The 17,053-nt window shown below is 43.8% G+C and overlaps 1 protein-coding gene across 1 annotated transcript in view; it reads right to left on the bottom strand.

The window, feature by feature from the left end:
* Positions 1–17,053, bottom strand: part of syne2b (spectrin repeat containing, nuclear envelope 2b) — a 144,766-nt gene that overhangs the window by 51,341 nt on the left and 76,372 nt on the right. Inside the window, exons 75-91 of the mRNA XM_046308142.1 lie at positions 15,338–15,451; positions 14,971–15,123; positions 14,726–14,872; positions 14,456–14,560; positions 10,440–10,532; positions 10,096–10,200; positions 8,390–9,001; positions 6,892–7,083; positions 4,877–5,080; positions 3,824–3,958; positions 3,561–3,676; positions 2,434–2,545; positions 2,167–2,301; positions 1,765–1,920; positions 1,396–1,590; positions 744–845; positions 288–407 (exon numbers count right to left, since the gene is read on the bottom strand). Coding sequence (XP_046164098.1) covers positions 288–407; positions 744–845; positions 1,396–1,590; positions 1,765–1,920; positions 2,167–2,301; positions 2,434–2,545; positions 3,561–3,676; positions 3,824–3,958; positions 4,877–5,080; positions 6,892–7,083; positions 8,390–9,001; positions 10,096–10,200; positions 10,440–10,532; positions 14,456–14,560; positions 14,726–14,872; positions 14,971–15,123; positions 15,338–15,451 — 2,796 coding nt within the window. The remainder of the gene's footprint in view (positions 1–287; positions 408–743; positions 846–1,395; positions 1,591–1,764; positions 1,921–2,166; positions 2,302–2,433; positions 2,546–3,560; positions 3,677–3,823; positions 3,959–4,876; positions 5,081–6,891; positions 7,084–8,389; positions 9,002–10,095; positions 10,201–10,439; positions 10,533–14,455; positions 14,561–14,725; positions 14,873–14,970; positions 15,124–15,337; positions 15,452–17,053) is intronic.

Below are 17,053 nucleotides of genomic sequence, written 5' to 3'. Positions count from 1 at the left end.
ATGGTCACTCCCACTGAACGAGTTCATTACTCCGATTCCATTGAGCAAGGCCTTGTTTTAATGTAGTTCCAAAGATAAGTCGGACAGCAGTCATTCTGAGTCAAATCAAAATACATCAAAGAGGGAGAGGTTGAAAGTAAGGTCAGCTCTATTCCAAATAATTTAACTGAGGTGACTTATTTCATTGGGTAACAATAATAGACTAATGTCATATCATGGAGTCTCAGGTCCATGTAGTTCAGTACATATGTGTTCAGGTGTAGGTGTTATACAGGACTACACTGTACCTCCAGCTTGTAGGCCTCCTCTATGAGTGTGGAGGGCAGACCCTGTCTCTCTGCCCTCTCCTGCAGGGAGGACACCTGGCTGGACTGAAGCTGCAGCTCTCCCTGGACCTGCACCACAGCCTAAACACACACAATACAAATACACAGGTCAAACAGCCCACACCCTCAGCCGATCCCTCAGACCCATCAGATGTTTACCAAATCAGTGGAGGGGTGACCGCTTTGTTGTTTTTTTTTGTCATGGATATTGCCCCTTCGAAGGTGATCACTAAATATCATGGTCATTTAAATGACAGTTTGTGGATGGTTCATCCAGATGAGAACATCTTTAAATTGGACATGAATTCATGACTTAGCTGTAATCTGTCCACATAGAAGGATTTATAGTAGACCCAACTAGAACTATTTAACATGGATAGATTTACTTATGACTACATATGAATGAGTTTACAGTACCTGTAGCTGCTTGCAAGTGTCTTGAGGGACAGCTTCGTTAGTCATTTGTTGTACGGCCAACTTATTAGCAAGAAGGGCTGCATGCAACTCTTTTAAGAGTGTCTGTTGAGTTAGACCAACACAAAGTACAGTATACCAAAACAATTACTGCATAGCACAACAAATCAATATTTGATGCTGTGTTACATATCATATCCTTACGGTAAGTCAAAACATTAAACTGTACAGTTTTAAGTGAGACAAGGCAATGTTAAGTTAAGACATCATTTCAAATCCCTATCCACCAAGTAAACACAATCTAAACATCTAACAAGACAGACTAAAATCCACCATATAGTAATACAACATACTGATGTGCACTGTACCTTGAATGCTCATTGGCTGAAAGCTGTGGTATATCAGATGGTATACCACGGGTATGTCAAAACACTTATGTTTACTCTTCTAATTATGTTGGAAACCAGTTTATCATAACAATAAGGCACCTCGGGGGTTTGTGGCATATGGCCAATATACCATGGCTAAGGGCTGTATCCAGGCACTCCACATTACATCATGCATAAGAACAGCCCTTAGCCGTGGTATATTGGCCATATACCACACCCCCTTAATTCCTTAAATAAACTACAGGGAGTGCAGTGGTGGTTCTGACCTGGTGATGGCCTGTCTTCTCCAGCTGGGCCTGCAGCTGCTTCTCTCTGGCAGCCAGACCGCTCTGGACCACAGGCAGGAGTTTACCTAGGTGATCCACACATAGATGACCTCCACCTGACCCCAAAACACCAATTACCTCTGACCCCTGGGAGGTCAGCTCACCACCCAGGGTCACCAGCTCTGCTGCCAGAGTCTGCGAATAAAGATCAAACACATACACACAGAGTCAATAGTCTCATTCAACTGACTGAACTCTGCACTGAACACGCATCAAATTTGGAATCAAATAAAGCATAGTTATGAAAACCAAACCATATGGTTTGAAGTACTTTGGTGGGTATTGAGAGTGCTTTAGTGTTGACCCTACCTCGAGTTGCATCAGCTGGAGCTGTGTGTCCTCGTGTGACTTCCCTGAGGGGGACTGCAGGAGCCGGGTCAGTGTGGACAGAGATAGGCCCACCCCACATAGCACCTCAAACAGACCCTCATCCAGCCTCTGATGAACCTCCTCATCCGGCACAGACTGGAAAGACAAGCCATAGAAACATCAAATATAGAGAGTGATCATTAAAACCAACATGGAGAAAGTGACAACCTTAAAAGAAAACTGATTTTAAAGAATACTTTGTCGGACTATTTTTCTCACATGGAATTGAATCTCTTCTCCGGTGACACCCTTTTCCCAATTCCATGAAAACGGTGATATGTTAATGAGCCATGATGTCCTGAGACTGACTTGAATTCTACACCCACAGATCAGTTCCCTCACCTGAGTCACCACCTCACTGGCAGTCTGGCCCAGCTCCCGCAGCCGACATATGTGTGTCTGTATGTCCTGAATGCTGTGGGAGTCAATGAGACTACTGGCTGATCCATTGCTCTGACTGACAGATGAGTCTGTCCCCTTTAGAGTGAAAGAAAGAACTCACATACAGTATGACCCCATTTGTACTCCACATTTACACAAACACACATGCCCACTGTGGAACACTACACACTTGAAAATGTGTGTCATTTAAGAGTGGGAGCTGCTTACATCAGAAGGACCTTGCTGTGCAGTCTGCTCCAAGGCCAGAAGCTGGTTGTGAAGGTGTGTCCACTTCCTTTGGACCCCTGCCTCCCCCCCTCCTTCAGGTTCAACAGGAACTCTAAGGAATGAGTTGCAGTTCAGCCTGGTCTCATAGACTGGAATCCGATCATGAGTATGATATGTTACATTTGGTATGGTTACAAAAAAAAGCAAGGCGGGTGGTTGGTTGGTCAGGGTGGATGGATGGGCGGATGCTACTTACTACTTTTTAGCTACTTTGCAACTACTTATCATGTTAGCTATCCCTTCCCCTAACCCTAACCTTAATACTTTTAGCTAAACCTTCCCCTAACCTTATGCCTTTATTCTAACTCCTAACCTTAACCCCTAGCCAACGTAGAATTGGAATACGTAACATATCATACATTTTTTAAATTCATAACATATTGTACATTTTGCAAATTTGTTGACATATTACAAATTTTGTAACATAACATATGAATTGTAATTCAAAACATATCATATGAAATGGATGATGGACATCCACAAATGAATACATACCATACAAAACATAACATATCATGCTAAATGGAGTGTTTGAGATTGACGTACATAATAATACGAAATGCTTTGATACCAAGTTGTGCAGTTAGATGGTTGTCAGAACCACACACAGCCTTGGAGAACTCCACTGAGAACACAATCATAATCATTTTTATATAGCTGACATTTTTAGTCTCTGAGAAGAAATGAAGGTCCATCTAAATGAATCTCTCCCACTCTCACTGAAGAGTAGCACAGAGAAATGAAAATGTAATAGACAAACAAAGTAATTACTTCTAACTCTCTGTGCCATGCTGTATTTTTTTCCTCTGACAATGGCAAAGATCACATTGTAAAATGATTATTTGGGGAAAGAGCTGAGTCTATTTCAAGAACATGATTATGGAACAAAAGCATAAGAGTATACATTTGTAGAGAATGTGGACAACCACAACTACTCATCCCCCTTCTCCCGAGCGAAGGAAAAAACACCATCAAAAGATGATTGTCTAAAAATGGTGTATAGGATCGTTCATGATTTATTCTAGCTCCAAAGCCTACAGACTGGAGCACTCTAAGGGAATCAGTACCGTGTGGATGGCTCAGGTTGATCCTTTTGGGCCTGGCTGTGGAGACGACCTCTACTCCCCTGCTGGGCGATAGCCTTGGTCAGGCCTCTCTGCTCACTCAGCTCCTGCTCCAATTCCTGCATGGGGACAAAAATAACAGCCACGACTAGCAAACACTGTACTTATAATTCTTCACTGGGCATCATCATATGTGAATTTGTCAATACAATTAAAGTCCAATAAATAGCCAGCCACACCGTTCAGACATGTTTTGGACAGTTTACCTTCTGCTGTTGAAAGCTGGTCTGTCTAAAGAGTTTGCTCTTGGAGGAAGAGAGAATCTCCTGGACACTGCCGCTACGCTGCAGTCTGCCCTCTAGAGGAAGCTTTCTGGGTGATGACGGTGACGGTGACGGCACCTTCAGAGGATGGAAAGAACAAGGAAGACAAGAGAGAGAGAGAGAGAGAGACATTTCTGTTGTTTGAGTACAATATTCACAGTCGTGACTTGGAACATAATGCCCAGTCTCAGGATGTATTACTCATTAACATTACAAGGCTTGTTTCTGTGTTTTCGTCAACAAGCGGGTTTTACACCCCTTGTTGAAATAAAAACTTGCCACAGGAACTAAAGCATTAGGAAGTGATAATGATCTCTCTTTGACATTTCACTTTAAAAAAAAATTAAATCCAATTTTCTCCCCAATTTCGTGGTATCCAATTGCTAGTAATTACTATCTTGTCTCATCGCAACAACTCCCGTACAGGCTCGGGAGAGACGAAGGTCGAAAGCCATGCGTCCTCCGAAACACAACCCAACCAACTGCTTCTTAACACAAGCGCGCATCCAACCCGGAAGCCATTCGCACCAATGTGTCGGAGGAAACACCGTGCACCTGGCTACCTTGGTTAGCACACACTGCGCCCGGCCCGCCACAGGAGTCGCTGGTGCGCGATGAGGCAAGGATATCCCTACCGGCCAACCCTCCCTAACCCGGACAGTGCTAGGCCAATTGTGCGTCGCAGGCTGCGACAGAGACTGGGTGCGGTACCCAGAGTCTCTGGTGGCACAGCTGACGCTGTGATGCAGTGCCCTACTGCACCACTCGGGAGGCCCTGACATTTTACTTTAACAATAGCTGTTTGTTTATCTGGAAGCTTGGTAACATTGTCATGGAGAGATTACCAAATAGACAAAACACCTACTCCACTGTCAGTGTCATCAGCAGACAGCTCTTTTGCAGAAGTTCAGTGAGTGTGTGTGCGTGTATGTGTGTGTGCACGCATGTGTGTTAATGTGTGCACATCCGTGCACGTGGCTCTCTGTTTGGATGTACCTGCGCCTCTGTATGTGTGCTGGTGTGCATCTGCTCATGGCTCTGTCTCTCCTGCAACAACAGCTGGAAGGTGACCAGGCTGGTCTTGAGCAGCTCCAGTTTGGAGGAGAGGGCCTCAGCCTCCTGGTGGGACCCTGCTGAGCCCTCCTGCTGCTCCAGGACAGACAGACTGGCTACCTTCTGCTCTATCTCCAGGAACATCTCCTACACACACACACACACACACAACATTGCCTCATTTTAGTACCTAATTCTCACGAAGAACAATAAAAGGAAGTGGACCGAGACAACTGCAGCAGCGTGAGTGCTAATGTCATCAGAACACAGTGTCCTGGGAGAGTAAGTAGAGCACAATCCCATTCACACTGGTTAATCCCCTAAAGGTGTGAACCTGAGCACACAGACTCTCTCCATGGATCAGCTATATCTAGGGAATAGGGTGTACACTACACTGGGTATACACTATACAGTACAGACTCATACTATGAATACAGTATATTTTCCTGCAGCGAGCTCGCTCTCCAACCAGGGTGCATGCAAAACACTGATGAAGGCTAAGGAATTAAACATGTCGGTTTTATCAATAAATCGTGTTTTTTTAATCAACTCCCACTGTCCTCCAAGAATTGCTGATGCTCCTTTAATGTGTTACTTTTAATAGGTTGACCCACATCACCTGCCAGAGTGTACCAGGTTTGACTGACCCACATCACATGCCAGAGTGTACCAGGTTTGACTGACCCACATCACATGCCAGAGTGTACCAGGTTTGACTGACCTACAGCACCTGCAGCAGGTGCTAGGAGTCATAAGGCTCCATGTGAAAGGCAACCTGCTTGGGTTAGAGTCCATTTGGGATTGAGGTTGTGAAAAGGGTGGTTCCTGGAAAAAGGGTGTACAGGGTTCTCTAAAGATGTTGATCAATTTAAATATGAGGCTAGATCCTATGAGATGCTGTGTTTTTGTTTGCCTACAAAGCCTTCATTCAAATCTGCCGTGCTATAGGAATGTGTTTACCCTCTGAAACTTTAATGCTGGGATCAGATTACACGCCCAGAGAATCCAGGCTGGATAGTACCAGGTTTATTCTAGATTGAAATAGTGATAGCTAAGAATATATTGTGAACACTGTTGATGTAAAAAAGTAAGAACATAATAGTCTATATTCCAGAACTGGCTGGTCCTACAAGTGATTTTGCAATGATTTGCCCACATCACCACAGCAATCATAACTAATGCTTCATTGCTGCATGTCTTTGTTTAGCATGTCTAAGGTCATGCAAGGAAATGAGACTGTAAAACTATTAGCTAATTCCATTTACAAATAGCCATTTGGAGTAATTCCCTGCAAATCCGAACAGTTAGTGCACTTGACAAAAGCCTATCTAGTACAACTGATCGTGGCCATGTGGCCTGCACCTTTAGAAAATACACTGCACCCTGAAGACAAATACCAGCAACACATTAGCTGGACTTCACTGTTTGTTCAACCTTGCCTCATTTCAAACACTAACCTATCTGCCTGCGAGACAGCAGCACTTTCTATCCAACAACCGGTGGTGTTTACTAAGACTGAATGGAAGAAAAAAAAACTCCCACCTGCAGCAGTAGGCAAAGCAGCCAAAAGCAGGAAAATGACTGTTGATGAACCTTGATCACTGGGGATTTAGAAAGACTTTCAACTATGGACAAGGCAGGTCAATAAATTAGAGGTTGTTGAGGAAATAAACCTAATAGTCAAAGCAGATGATTGGCATGACATCAGAACGACTGACAGTGATGTACATCATTAATATGACGCCGCTATTTGTGGTTGTAAGTAGATACCGAATCCCTCTCATGTGCTAAAGAAAAGCATGAGCAAACCGATAAGACGAATACACACAAGTTTATGATACTGAGGCGTCTCTTATATCCTTGCTATTAACTACCATGCCTGGGGAAGTTCCTGGATAAAGCCCCACTCGGCAGGCCCTCCACAGAGCTGAACTCTGACACCTGTCTGCAGTTCTTACCTGGCACGTGAGGAGCTGCTGCTCCACACTGTCCTGCATGCTGGCAGTGGAGGACCGCTCCAGCACTCCAAGGGTGTGCTGGGCTCTCTCCAGCCAAACCTCTAGCTGGGTGGCCTGCTCACTGTAGGCATTAAGCACCTCCAGAGTGGGGCAGGGCCCAGTCAAGGCTGGGGCTGGGAACACCCCTAGGGCCTGGGACACAGACACACAGCCACTGAGATTCTGCCTGTACCAATCACCTCCCCCTCACAATCGGCTAGTAGGGACAGCAGATAGGAGGAGAGGGAGTGGATGACATTCTTAACTAATACTAGTATACACTGACAGTAAATGACAGGCACTGGCCGGTGAGTACTCAGGCTACAGCTGACTGCCTGGGGATTTCGGCACTTAAAAATCTACTTCTCACACCACCCCATTCTCTTTCTTTTTCTCTCTTTTGTCTCACTATTTCTCCGTCTCTTTCTTTTTCTATGTCTATCTGTCTGTCTGTCTCTCTCACTCTTTCTTTTTCTGTCTGTCGGGTCTCTCTCTCTTTCTCTTTCTTTTCTCGATCTGTCGTCTCTTTCTCTGTCTGTTTCTCTCTCTCTCTCTCTCTCTCTCCCAGACTGACTCTGCCTCTAGTTCTCTCTTTCTTTCACCCATGGTGCCCCACCCATCTGTGGCCAAAGCCACTTCCTGAAAGCAGTGGCAGGTAGGCTCAGAGGGAGCTCCGGTGACAGGGACTCATTATCACACACCCAGTTAGAGGCCCCAGGCCACGGGGGCGGGGCTGAGACAGAAGAGAAGGATCTACTGGCAGACCAGTCAGCTGAATCGGCAAACCTCCTTATTCGCTCCTTCAATCTTTTATCTTTCTCTCTGATGTACTATCTGCTGTTGTTTCCTCTTTCATCTGTTATGCCAGTTCTTTTAAATTTGTTCTCCCGTTTCTCTCCTGTCAGCACATATGCACATATAGATGTTTGAGGCACAGACAGTGTGAGAGTGTGAGAATAAGATGTAACACCATGGTTAGCACCATGAGTCACTGAAGCCCTCTACACTGCTGTACATTACAGTCTTAACTTTACATCACACAGATCACTCAACAGGGATTATTGAAATCATTCACAAATGTGCATCATTATAATTATCAGCATCATTACTGTGTAAACCCATTCCATTAATGTGACACTACAGTTGTGAACAGACCTGGGTTCAAATACTCTTTGAAATACTTCAAATACTTTGAAGGTTTGCTTTATTCTGCCTGTAGTGACAGATGGGTGTGGTTTTGCAGTTTTGGGACCATTCTATTGGTTCCATTAAGCAGACAAGTTCAATCAAGCACAGGTAAAGGTGCTTGAAACGATTTCAAAAAGTATTTGAACCCAGGTCTTTGTGAAACATCGTTTAAGACCCACTCGTGTGTGCACTCGTAGACCACTGTGGTTGCATGGTTAGCAGGGGTTAGGACTGTTGGGCCTGTATTGTACTGGGACGTTTCAGTGCTTACCAGGGTTGCTGCTGGATGCACACCCTCCATGTCCTCTTCGGTTGGTTTGAGTGTGGTCTGGGGGACAGTGTGTGTGCTGACCACGCCCAGGGTGGTGGTGGTGGGTGTCTCCTCAGGTGCTGCTAGAGGGGTAGATGCCTCAACTTGCACAGGTGTCTGGTGTGTGAGATCAGAGGCTGTGTGTGTCTGTCCAGTGGATACATTGAGTGCCATTTCTATAGGCTGGGATGGTGCCGTGAGCAACCCTGTCTGAGGTGCGCTTTTTTTCTTTCTGGGCATTGGCTGGGGCACTGTGGGCCTCTGCTCTGGAACAACCAGAGCCTTCTCAGAGGGTGGCTGAACCAGACAGGCCTGCCCTGCCTCAGATAACACCAGCCTACTATCCACCTTTGACAGTCTCATCGTTGGTAAAATGACTGGAGTTACTGTCTGGATGTCTTTGGGGACACTTGTGTCCACTGTGACCTCAGTGAGTGTCTGTACATCCTCTGTGAGTATATGTGCAGCAGGTGAGCCCCCTGGGTGTGTGTGTGTGTCTCTGATGTGTGTCTTCAGCCCCTCTGGGTGGCTGTCATCCCCCCTCCATGCAAGCCCCCTCTGTCCCATGAGCTCCTGACACAGAAAGAGAGAGACGGGGGGAGTAGATCATTTGGCTGGATTTATTTCTCTTTTCTTTAGTTTTGCCACATAAGAAGAAGCAGCTGTATTTGTTCACAAAGGAAAAATGAAAAAGAACATCCTACAGTACAGTACATGCAGAAGTATTAAGACTAAGTACTCTATTAATATCAATTAAGTTCAATCAGTGCATTTTCATGGCCAACAGTCATCTTGGTAGTGTGTACTTTACTATAAACGTACTTGCTTGGGACTGTATCTAAAGTATAAATGGGAAAATACTAATTCCAAGAATATAGTTTTCCATGCCGTCCTGCTTCCAGGCAGTGGTGGAATAGTGTGTAAACAGCATATTATGCAAAACGATCATAACTCATTGAAATACAATGCATATGTGTGTAAGCAAGCACATAGAGTAATAAACTAAACAGATATGCATATTGCTTCGAGGCATGTGCAATTATACTCAGAGTCTTAAGGGTCAACAATGTCTAATAAATGTATATTATACATTATAAAACAGGATTCACAAATGTGGTTACCAGTATACGATTTTATGGAAAGTCCAAATAATTATCAACGTATCAATATCAAGTACGTTTTTTGATCATCAAACAACAAAAAAGGACCCATGCAGTACAATATAGTATCCTTTTTAAAAACGCACCCCACATCATCAACTCCTTTCTTTCCCTTCCAGTTAGAGGAATTGTCTTTGTTGTAAAAGAGGTGGTCTGCCAGCTACCAGTAACCGGGGATGAACCAGATTCACATGAGCCTACTCCCTGACAGTTCACTGGATAGCATGCTTAGTTGTCATTTATCACGTAAACATATAAAACTATAAAAATCGGAATTCGAATTCCTGACAATGTGTTAACAGAATGTTCAGACTCATACTGCAACCTGTGAGAATCAAACTGCAGTATGATAGAACATCTGGGATTCTTCCGCCATGTAAATGCACCGAACGTAGATCGAGATAGAGAGGGAGTCTAAACAATGAGTTCTACTGCAGACTAGGTCTAGGACACAATACATTGGGACTTGGAGGATTTTGAGAGTTGAATGGAGGGGGGTGTGTTTACCATGCTTTCAGACAGAGACTGTGTTCTGACTGTGCCCACGGGTTTTGATAAAGCTTCGGACACACTTGTTCCTGAGGCGACCGAGAGACCCACTACAGAGAGGTCCTGAAGAGACATGAGCAGTGTTACAATGTGGACACTACTCAGATACAGCATCAGTCATTATTATGTTATCATCCATGAGAAAACCATACACAGTCATTCATTAAGGCACTAAAACAGTCCTGTTATATGTAAATGTTATGTTCTACATGTTCTTTCATACGAGGGTTGTTATGCGTGTTACATCATACAGTGCCGTTAGGTGCCATTGTCTGACTCCCATAGATGGAGGTGTCTGGTACCTGTTCAGTTGGGTCCTGACTCTGATCCATGGCTGTGCTTCCCCCTTCTTCCTCAGCTGCAGCATGGTTCCCTTCTGATGCAGCCTCAGGGTCCTGACCAGAACAGTAACACGGTGGAGACAGTCAATAACAAATCACAAACATTTCAATGAAATAATAGGCAACAACAAAAAAACATCAAAACTATGAAACACCCTGGTTCTAAAATAAGGTGCAGATATATGAGTAAAAACAAAAAAACGTTTTAAAAACTTCTCATAGATGTTTTGGTAAAAGGTCATTGGCAAAGATTGCACCACATCGCCCCCTAGAGGTAATCAATCACATCGGCGGCAGTACCCTCAACATTCTGAAAAGTAAAGAGGAAGACTTGAGGGGACGGCATTAAATAACAACGACCCACCTGAAAACAAAATAGCAACATAGAGAATTGGGAAAAATTTAATAGAGAAGATACTGATTTTATTGTCAAAGTAAAAATATGTGGAAAGAAACTGAACACAGACAAGCACATTTCCAGAGTGTGTGTGAGACCAGCAAGGAGGAAGAGGAGGAGGAAGAGGAAACATGGGAACAAGATTATAGGGAAGCAGGGTTGGATATAGTGCCTCCCAGTGCTGCAGTGAAACAGGGGGCAGAGTGACCCACGGGCATGTCACAGGAAGGCCAGGGGCAGTGATGTCAGAGGGTCCAGTAGGACACTGGAGCTCTGCCCCAGACAGCCACCACAGTGAGCCTCCTCTCCCCTCCTCTTTTTCCTACCCTTCCTCTTCCTCCTCCACAGGACATGACACGCCCCTGGACTCCTGCCACGCCAAGTCAAGGACACATGCACAGACATACAAACAAGCTGAATGATGGGAACACATGCACGTCCCGGAATAGAAGCGCACTCTTAAAGGAGGGTATGACAAAGATAGATTGAGAATTAGAAAGAGCAATGCTCTTATTTGGTAGACATTTAAATATAATTGGGTTAGTCATGCGTCAGTGTTGTGTGTTGCATTAAGGCACATGGAACAATGTCATGAATCGTTGGCTGCTGAGTTTTACAGAACCGTAAACCCATACTAGAAACTGTAGGAATGGACACTGTCTTTGAGACTTACTCACTGTACTCACATTGGTCGCCTTATTGCAGGTCAGGGGTCATGTGTGGTGGGCTGGACGGGACTCATGTGTCATAGGCAGGGGGGGGGGTCTCTATGTCTCGCTCTTATACACAATCTATTCAGAAACTCCTATCCACCCTCTCTGAATATTAAGTAACTTCCCTGGAATCTAGGATATCCTCATCTCTATAACTTTTTGGAGTTTACTGTATCTTGTTGTTATATGACTATATCTCAGATCACTTTAAATTGATGTCCCACTGCTTTCACAGGTTATAGGTTCACCCACTTTTATAATATTTAGCTAATGTCAGTAAACTGAATGCATGGCAATATATACATACAGTTGAAGAAGGAAGTTGACATACACCTTAGCCAAATACATTTAAACTCAGTTTTTCCCAATTCCTGACATTTAATCCTTGTAAAAAGTCCCTGACTTAGGTCAGTTAGGATCACCACTTTATGTTAAGAATATGAAATGTCAGAATAATAGTAGAGAGAATGATTTATTTCATCACATTCCCAGTGGGTCATAAGTTTACATACACTCAATTAGAATTTGGTAGCATTGTCTTTAAATTGTTTAACTTGGGTCAAACATTTTGGGGAGCGTTCCACAAGCTTCCCACAATAAGTTGGGTGAATTTTGGCCCATTCCTCCTGACAGAGGTGGTGTAACTGAGTCAGGTTTGTAGGACTCCTTGCTTGCAAACGCTTTATCAGTTCTGCCCACAAATGTTCTATAGATTGAGGTCAGGGCTTTGTGGTGGCCATGCCAACCATTACTTTGCTGTCCTTAAGCCATTTTGCCACAACTTTGGAAGTATGCTTGGGGTCATTGTCCATTTTGAAGACCCATTTGCGACCAAGCTTTAACTTCCTTGAGATGTTGCTTCAATATATCCACAATTTTCCTTCATGATGCCATCTATTTTGTGAAGTGCACCAGACTCTCCTGCAGCAAAGCACCCCCATAACATGATGCTGCCACCCCGAGCTTCACGGTTGGGATGGTGGTCTTTGGCTTGCAAGACCCCCTTTTTTCCTCCAAACATAACAATCGTCATGTTGGCCAAACAGTTCTATTTTTGTGTCATCAGACCAGAGGACATTTCTCCAAAAAGTATGATCTTTGTCCCCATGTGCATTTGCAAACCGTAGTCTGGCTTTTTTTATGGCGGATTTGGAGCCGTGGCTTCTTCCTTGCTGAGCGGCCTTTCAGGTTATGGCGATATATAGGACTCGTTTTACTGTGTATATAGATACTTTTGTACCTGTTTCCTCCAGTATCTTCACAAGGTATTTTGCTGTTGTTCTGGTATTGATTTGCACTTTTCGCATCAAAGTACGTTCATCTCTAGGAGACAGAACGCGTCTCCTTCCTGAGCGGTATGACGGCTGCGTGGTCCCATGGTGTTCATACTTGCGTACAATGGTTTGTACAGATTAACTTGCTACCTTCAGGCATTTGGAAATTGGTTCCAAGGATGAACCAGACTTGTGGAGGTCTACAATTATTTTTCTGAGGTCTTGGCTGATTTCTTTAGATTTTTCCATGATGTCAAGCAAAGAGGCACTGAGTTTGAAGGTAGGCCTTGAAATAGAACCACAGGTATACCTCCAATTGAGTCAAATGATGTCAATTAGCCTATCAGAAGCTTCTAAAGCCATTACATCCTTTTCTGGAATTTTCCAAGCTGTTTAAAGGCACAGTCAACTTTGTGAATGTAAACTTCTCACCCACTGGAATTGTGACAGATTATTTCACTGTCTGTAAACAATTGTTGGAAAAATTACTTGTCATGCACAAAGTAGATGTCCTAACCGACTTGCCAAAACTATACTTTGTTAGCAAGCAATTTGTGGAGTGGTTGAAAAACAAGTAGTGTATGTAAACTTCCAACTGTATATACTGTATGTTGACATTAGGCCCTTTAATGATGGGTTTGATGCTTCATGTCTGTCTCCTATTTTGAAACCTTTTCTCCTTTTGATAAACCTATATCCCCTATGTTATAAACATATATCCCCCCAACCCCTATCCCCTACTAATGTTATATACATTATATATTATAATAAATGATTCATAATTTCTTAGGTGTTCGTTTTGTCTTTGAATATGGTATGTCCCTCCCCCTATGTAATAGTGAGGTCATCTTCTAAAAAGAAAGAATAGTAGAAAAACAAAGAGTTATGAAAAGCATGCAATGCTACTAGAAGACTGATGTCCTGCTTTATTAAGCACTACAAACTAACTAAGCACTAAGTCATTACAAATGTACCATTAAAAGCCACATGACATACGGAGCATGACCTGCCTACCCCTGACCAGTGTCTGTAATGTTAGAACAAGTCATCTACTCTCACATCTCATTTTTAGAATATAAATCAGATTACGGCTGACACAAAGTAGTGAGGTGAGACAGGTTAGAGGTAAGACGGGTGGCAGATGAATGAGGGTGAGACAGCTGAGTGAGGGTGAGACAGCTGAGTGAGGGGGAGACAGCTGAGTGAGGGGGAGACAGCTGAGTGAGGGGGAGACAGCTGAGTGAAGGGGAGACAGCTGAGTGAGGGGGAGACAGCTGAGTGAAGGGGAGACAGCTGATTGAAGGGGAGACAGCTGAGTGAAGGGGAGACAGCTGATTGAAGGGGAGACAGCTGAGTGAAGGGGAGACAGCTGAGTGAAGAGGAGACAGCTGAGTGAAGGGGAGACAGCTGAGTGGGGGTGAGACAGCTGAGTGGGGGTGAGACAGCTGAGTGGGGGTGAGACAGCTGAGTGGGAGTAAGACTTCAAAGGCTTCTAAACTATAATAGACAGCACAGACAGGTACAAGATACTACCAGGTAGACACATGCTAACAACATGTCAGACTGTCTACATATGGGTGACTTGGTTTTTACCCGACTCTTCTCCGTTCCCCAGCTGAGTCTCTGTTCAGGAGAAGACTTCAGCACGTCTTCCTCTACATGGACTATCTGGATCTGTCCCTGCTCCACTCCATTCTCCTGCAAAAACAGAATATCCTGGTCAGGTTCAATCAATCACATTTATTTATAAAGCCATTTTTACATATTACAAAGTGCTTATACAGAAACCCAGCCTAAAACCTGAGGATCATTATAGTGTGGAGGTGACCCATGCAGTGGTGTGGCTGTAGGGAAGGATCTCACGTCTGCTTCCTCAGTGGCTGGTAATGTTGAGCTGGGCACAGAAACATTCTCTGTGGAAGAGGTGGGTACAGTTGGGCTAGGAGCAGGGACCTTCACTGGCGGTAAAGTGAGTGTCTGTTTCTTCACTATGAACTCCCCTGGAACCATCTGAAAATGAAGGGAAATAAAGGAAAACATTCATCCTGAGTGTACATTTGAGAAAGTGTGTTTGTGTGTAGTGAGGAGTCATTTATTTGCCGAGCCACCTTCTCCAGCTCTTCTAGCTTCTGTTGGAGCTGGTCCACTCTCTGAAAGACAGTGAGGGTCTCCTCAGCCTTCTCTGGCAGACACAGGCCTGGCTTACAGCTCTGGATCTCTGCTATGGTCGTACCCAAAGACTGGATCCTGTCCACACACACCTGTATAAGGATATACACACAGTGACTCACTCTGGGTTACAGGAGGGAGACCAAGGTCTGTATTCATAAAGCGTCTCAGAGTAAGATTGACGATCTAGAATCTGGTTTCCCATTTGTTATTCATTATGATCTGAAAGGCAAAACTAATCCTAGATCAGCACTCACTCTCTGTCCCAGGGCTAAACATGCCAGACACTCCTTTCACCCAGCTCACCTTCAGGCTCTCCTCTCTGGGGCTGGGAAGAGTGTCAGGGGACGATAACAACGTCCTGATCTCAGTGACGTCCTTCTCCATCATCTTCACCTCCGTCTCTATAGCTTCCACCTCCTACACAATCAGAAAAGAACATTGAGCAATGCACAGAGAGAAAGTGAGACCGAAAGAGTCTCTCAGAGCATTCACAGTCAGCCCACACCCCTATCAGATCACAGCAAAATCACAGTTTACTTGAACAGAGATATACTCAATCATGAGGCATCAAAACCAAAGGAACTGAATAATATTAAGAAATGCTATAGATGGAAGGAAATAGTGTGGAAACCTACCCCCCAAAAAATGAGGCAACAACAAATTCAATCCCTTTTAAACAACTTCGTGAAGGTGTAAACTTGGCAGTAGAAAACCTAAACAGTATATTTGACCTCTCAGCTTCCCTATCAAATCAAAAAAAATTAAAACAGAAAACCAAAGAAGATTAACAACAATGACAAATGGTTTGATGAAGAATGTAAAAACCTAAGAAATAAATTAAGAAACCTGTCCAACCAAAAACTTAGAGACCCAAAAAACCTGAGCCTACGCCATCAATATGGTGAATCACTAAAACAATACAGAAAAACACTACAGAAAAAGAAAGAACAGCACGTCAGAAATCAGATCAATGTAATTGAAGAATCCATAGACTCTAACCACTTCTGGGAAAATTGTAAAACACTAATAAACAAACAACATGAAGAGTTATCTATCCAAAACTGAGATTTATGGGTAAACCACTTGTTCAATATTTTTGGCCCTATACCAAAGAACAGCTCTGGCATCTTTCCCAATATTTGGTACCAAGGACTGATCACCCCAATCCACAAAAGTGCAGACAAATTTGGCCCCAATAACTACCTTGGGATATGAGTCTACAGCAAACTTTGGAAAATCTTGTGCATTATCAATAACAGCAGACTTGTACATTTCCTCAATAAAAACAATGTACTGAGCAAATGCCAAATTGTATTTTTTACCAAATTACCATACGACAGACCACGTATTTATCCTGCACACCCTAATTAACAAACAAACAAACCAAAACAAAGGCAAAGTATTCTCATGCCTTGTTGATTTCAAAAAAGCTTTTGACTCAATTTGGCATGAGAGTCTGCTATACAAATTGAAGGAAAGTGGGGTTGGGGAAAAACATACAACATTCTAAAATCCATGTAGAAGATGCCAGAGCTAAGTATGAGGTTATAATTGGCACAAAAAAAACACACACATTTCTTTCCACAGGGAAGTGGTTTAAGACAGGGATGCAGCTTAAGCCCCAACCTCTTCAACATATATATCAACGAATTGGCGAGGGCACTAGATCAGTCTGCAGCACCCGGCCTCACCCTACTTGAATCTGAAGTCAAACGTCTACTGTTTACTGATGATCTGGCGGTTCTGTCCCCAACCAAGGAGGGCCTACAGCAGCACCTAGATCTTCTGCACAGATTCTGTCAGACCTGGGGCCTGACAGTAAATCTCAGTAAGAGAAAAATAACAGTGTTCCAAAAAAGGTCCAGTTGCCAGGACCACAAATACAAATTCCAGCTAGACACCGTTGCCCTAGAGCACACAAAAAACTATACATCCCTTGGCCTAAACATCAGCACCACAACTTCCACAAAGCTGTGAACGATCTGAGAGACAAGGCAAGAAGGGCCTTCTTGGCAAGAA

The sequence above is a fragment of the Oncorhynchus gorbuscha genome, linkage group LG17 (assembly GCF_021184085.1).
Source record: "Oncorhynchus gorbuscha isolate QuinsamMale2020 ecotype Even-year linkage group LG17, OgorEven_v1.0, whole genome shotgun sequence".
NCBI classification, from domain to species: domain Eukaryota; kingdom Metazoa; phylum Chordata; class Actinopteri; order Salmoniformes; family Salmonidae; genus Oncorhynchus; species Oncorhynchus gorbuscha.
The sequence above is the reverse complement of the archived record's forward strand: the minus strand, read 5'-3'. Positions and strand labels throughout refer to the sequence as shown.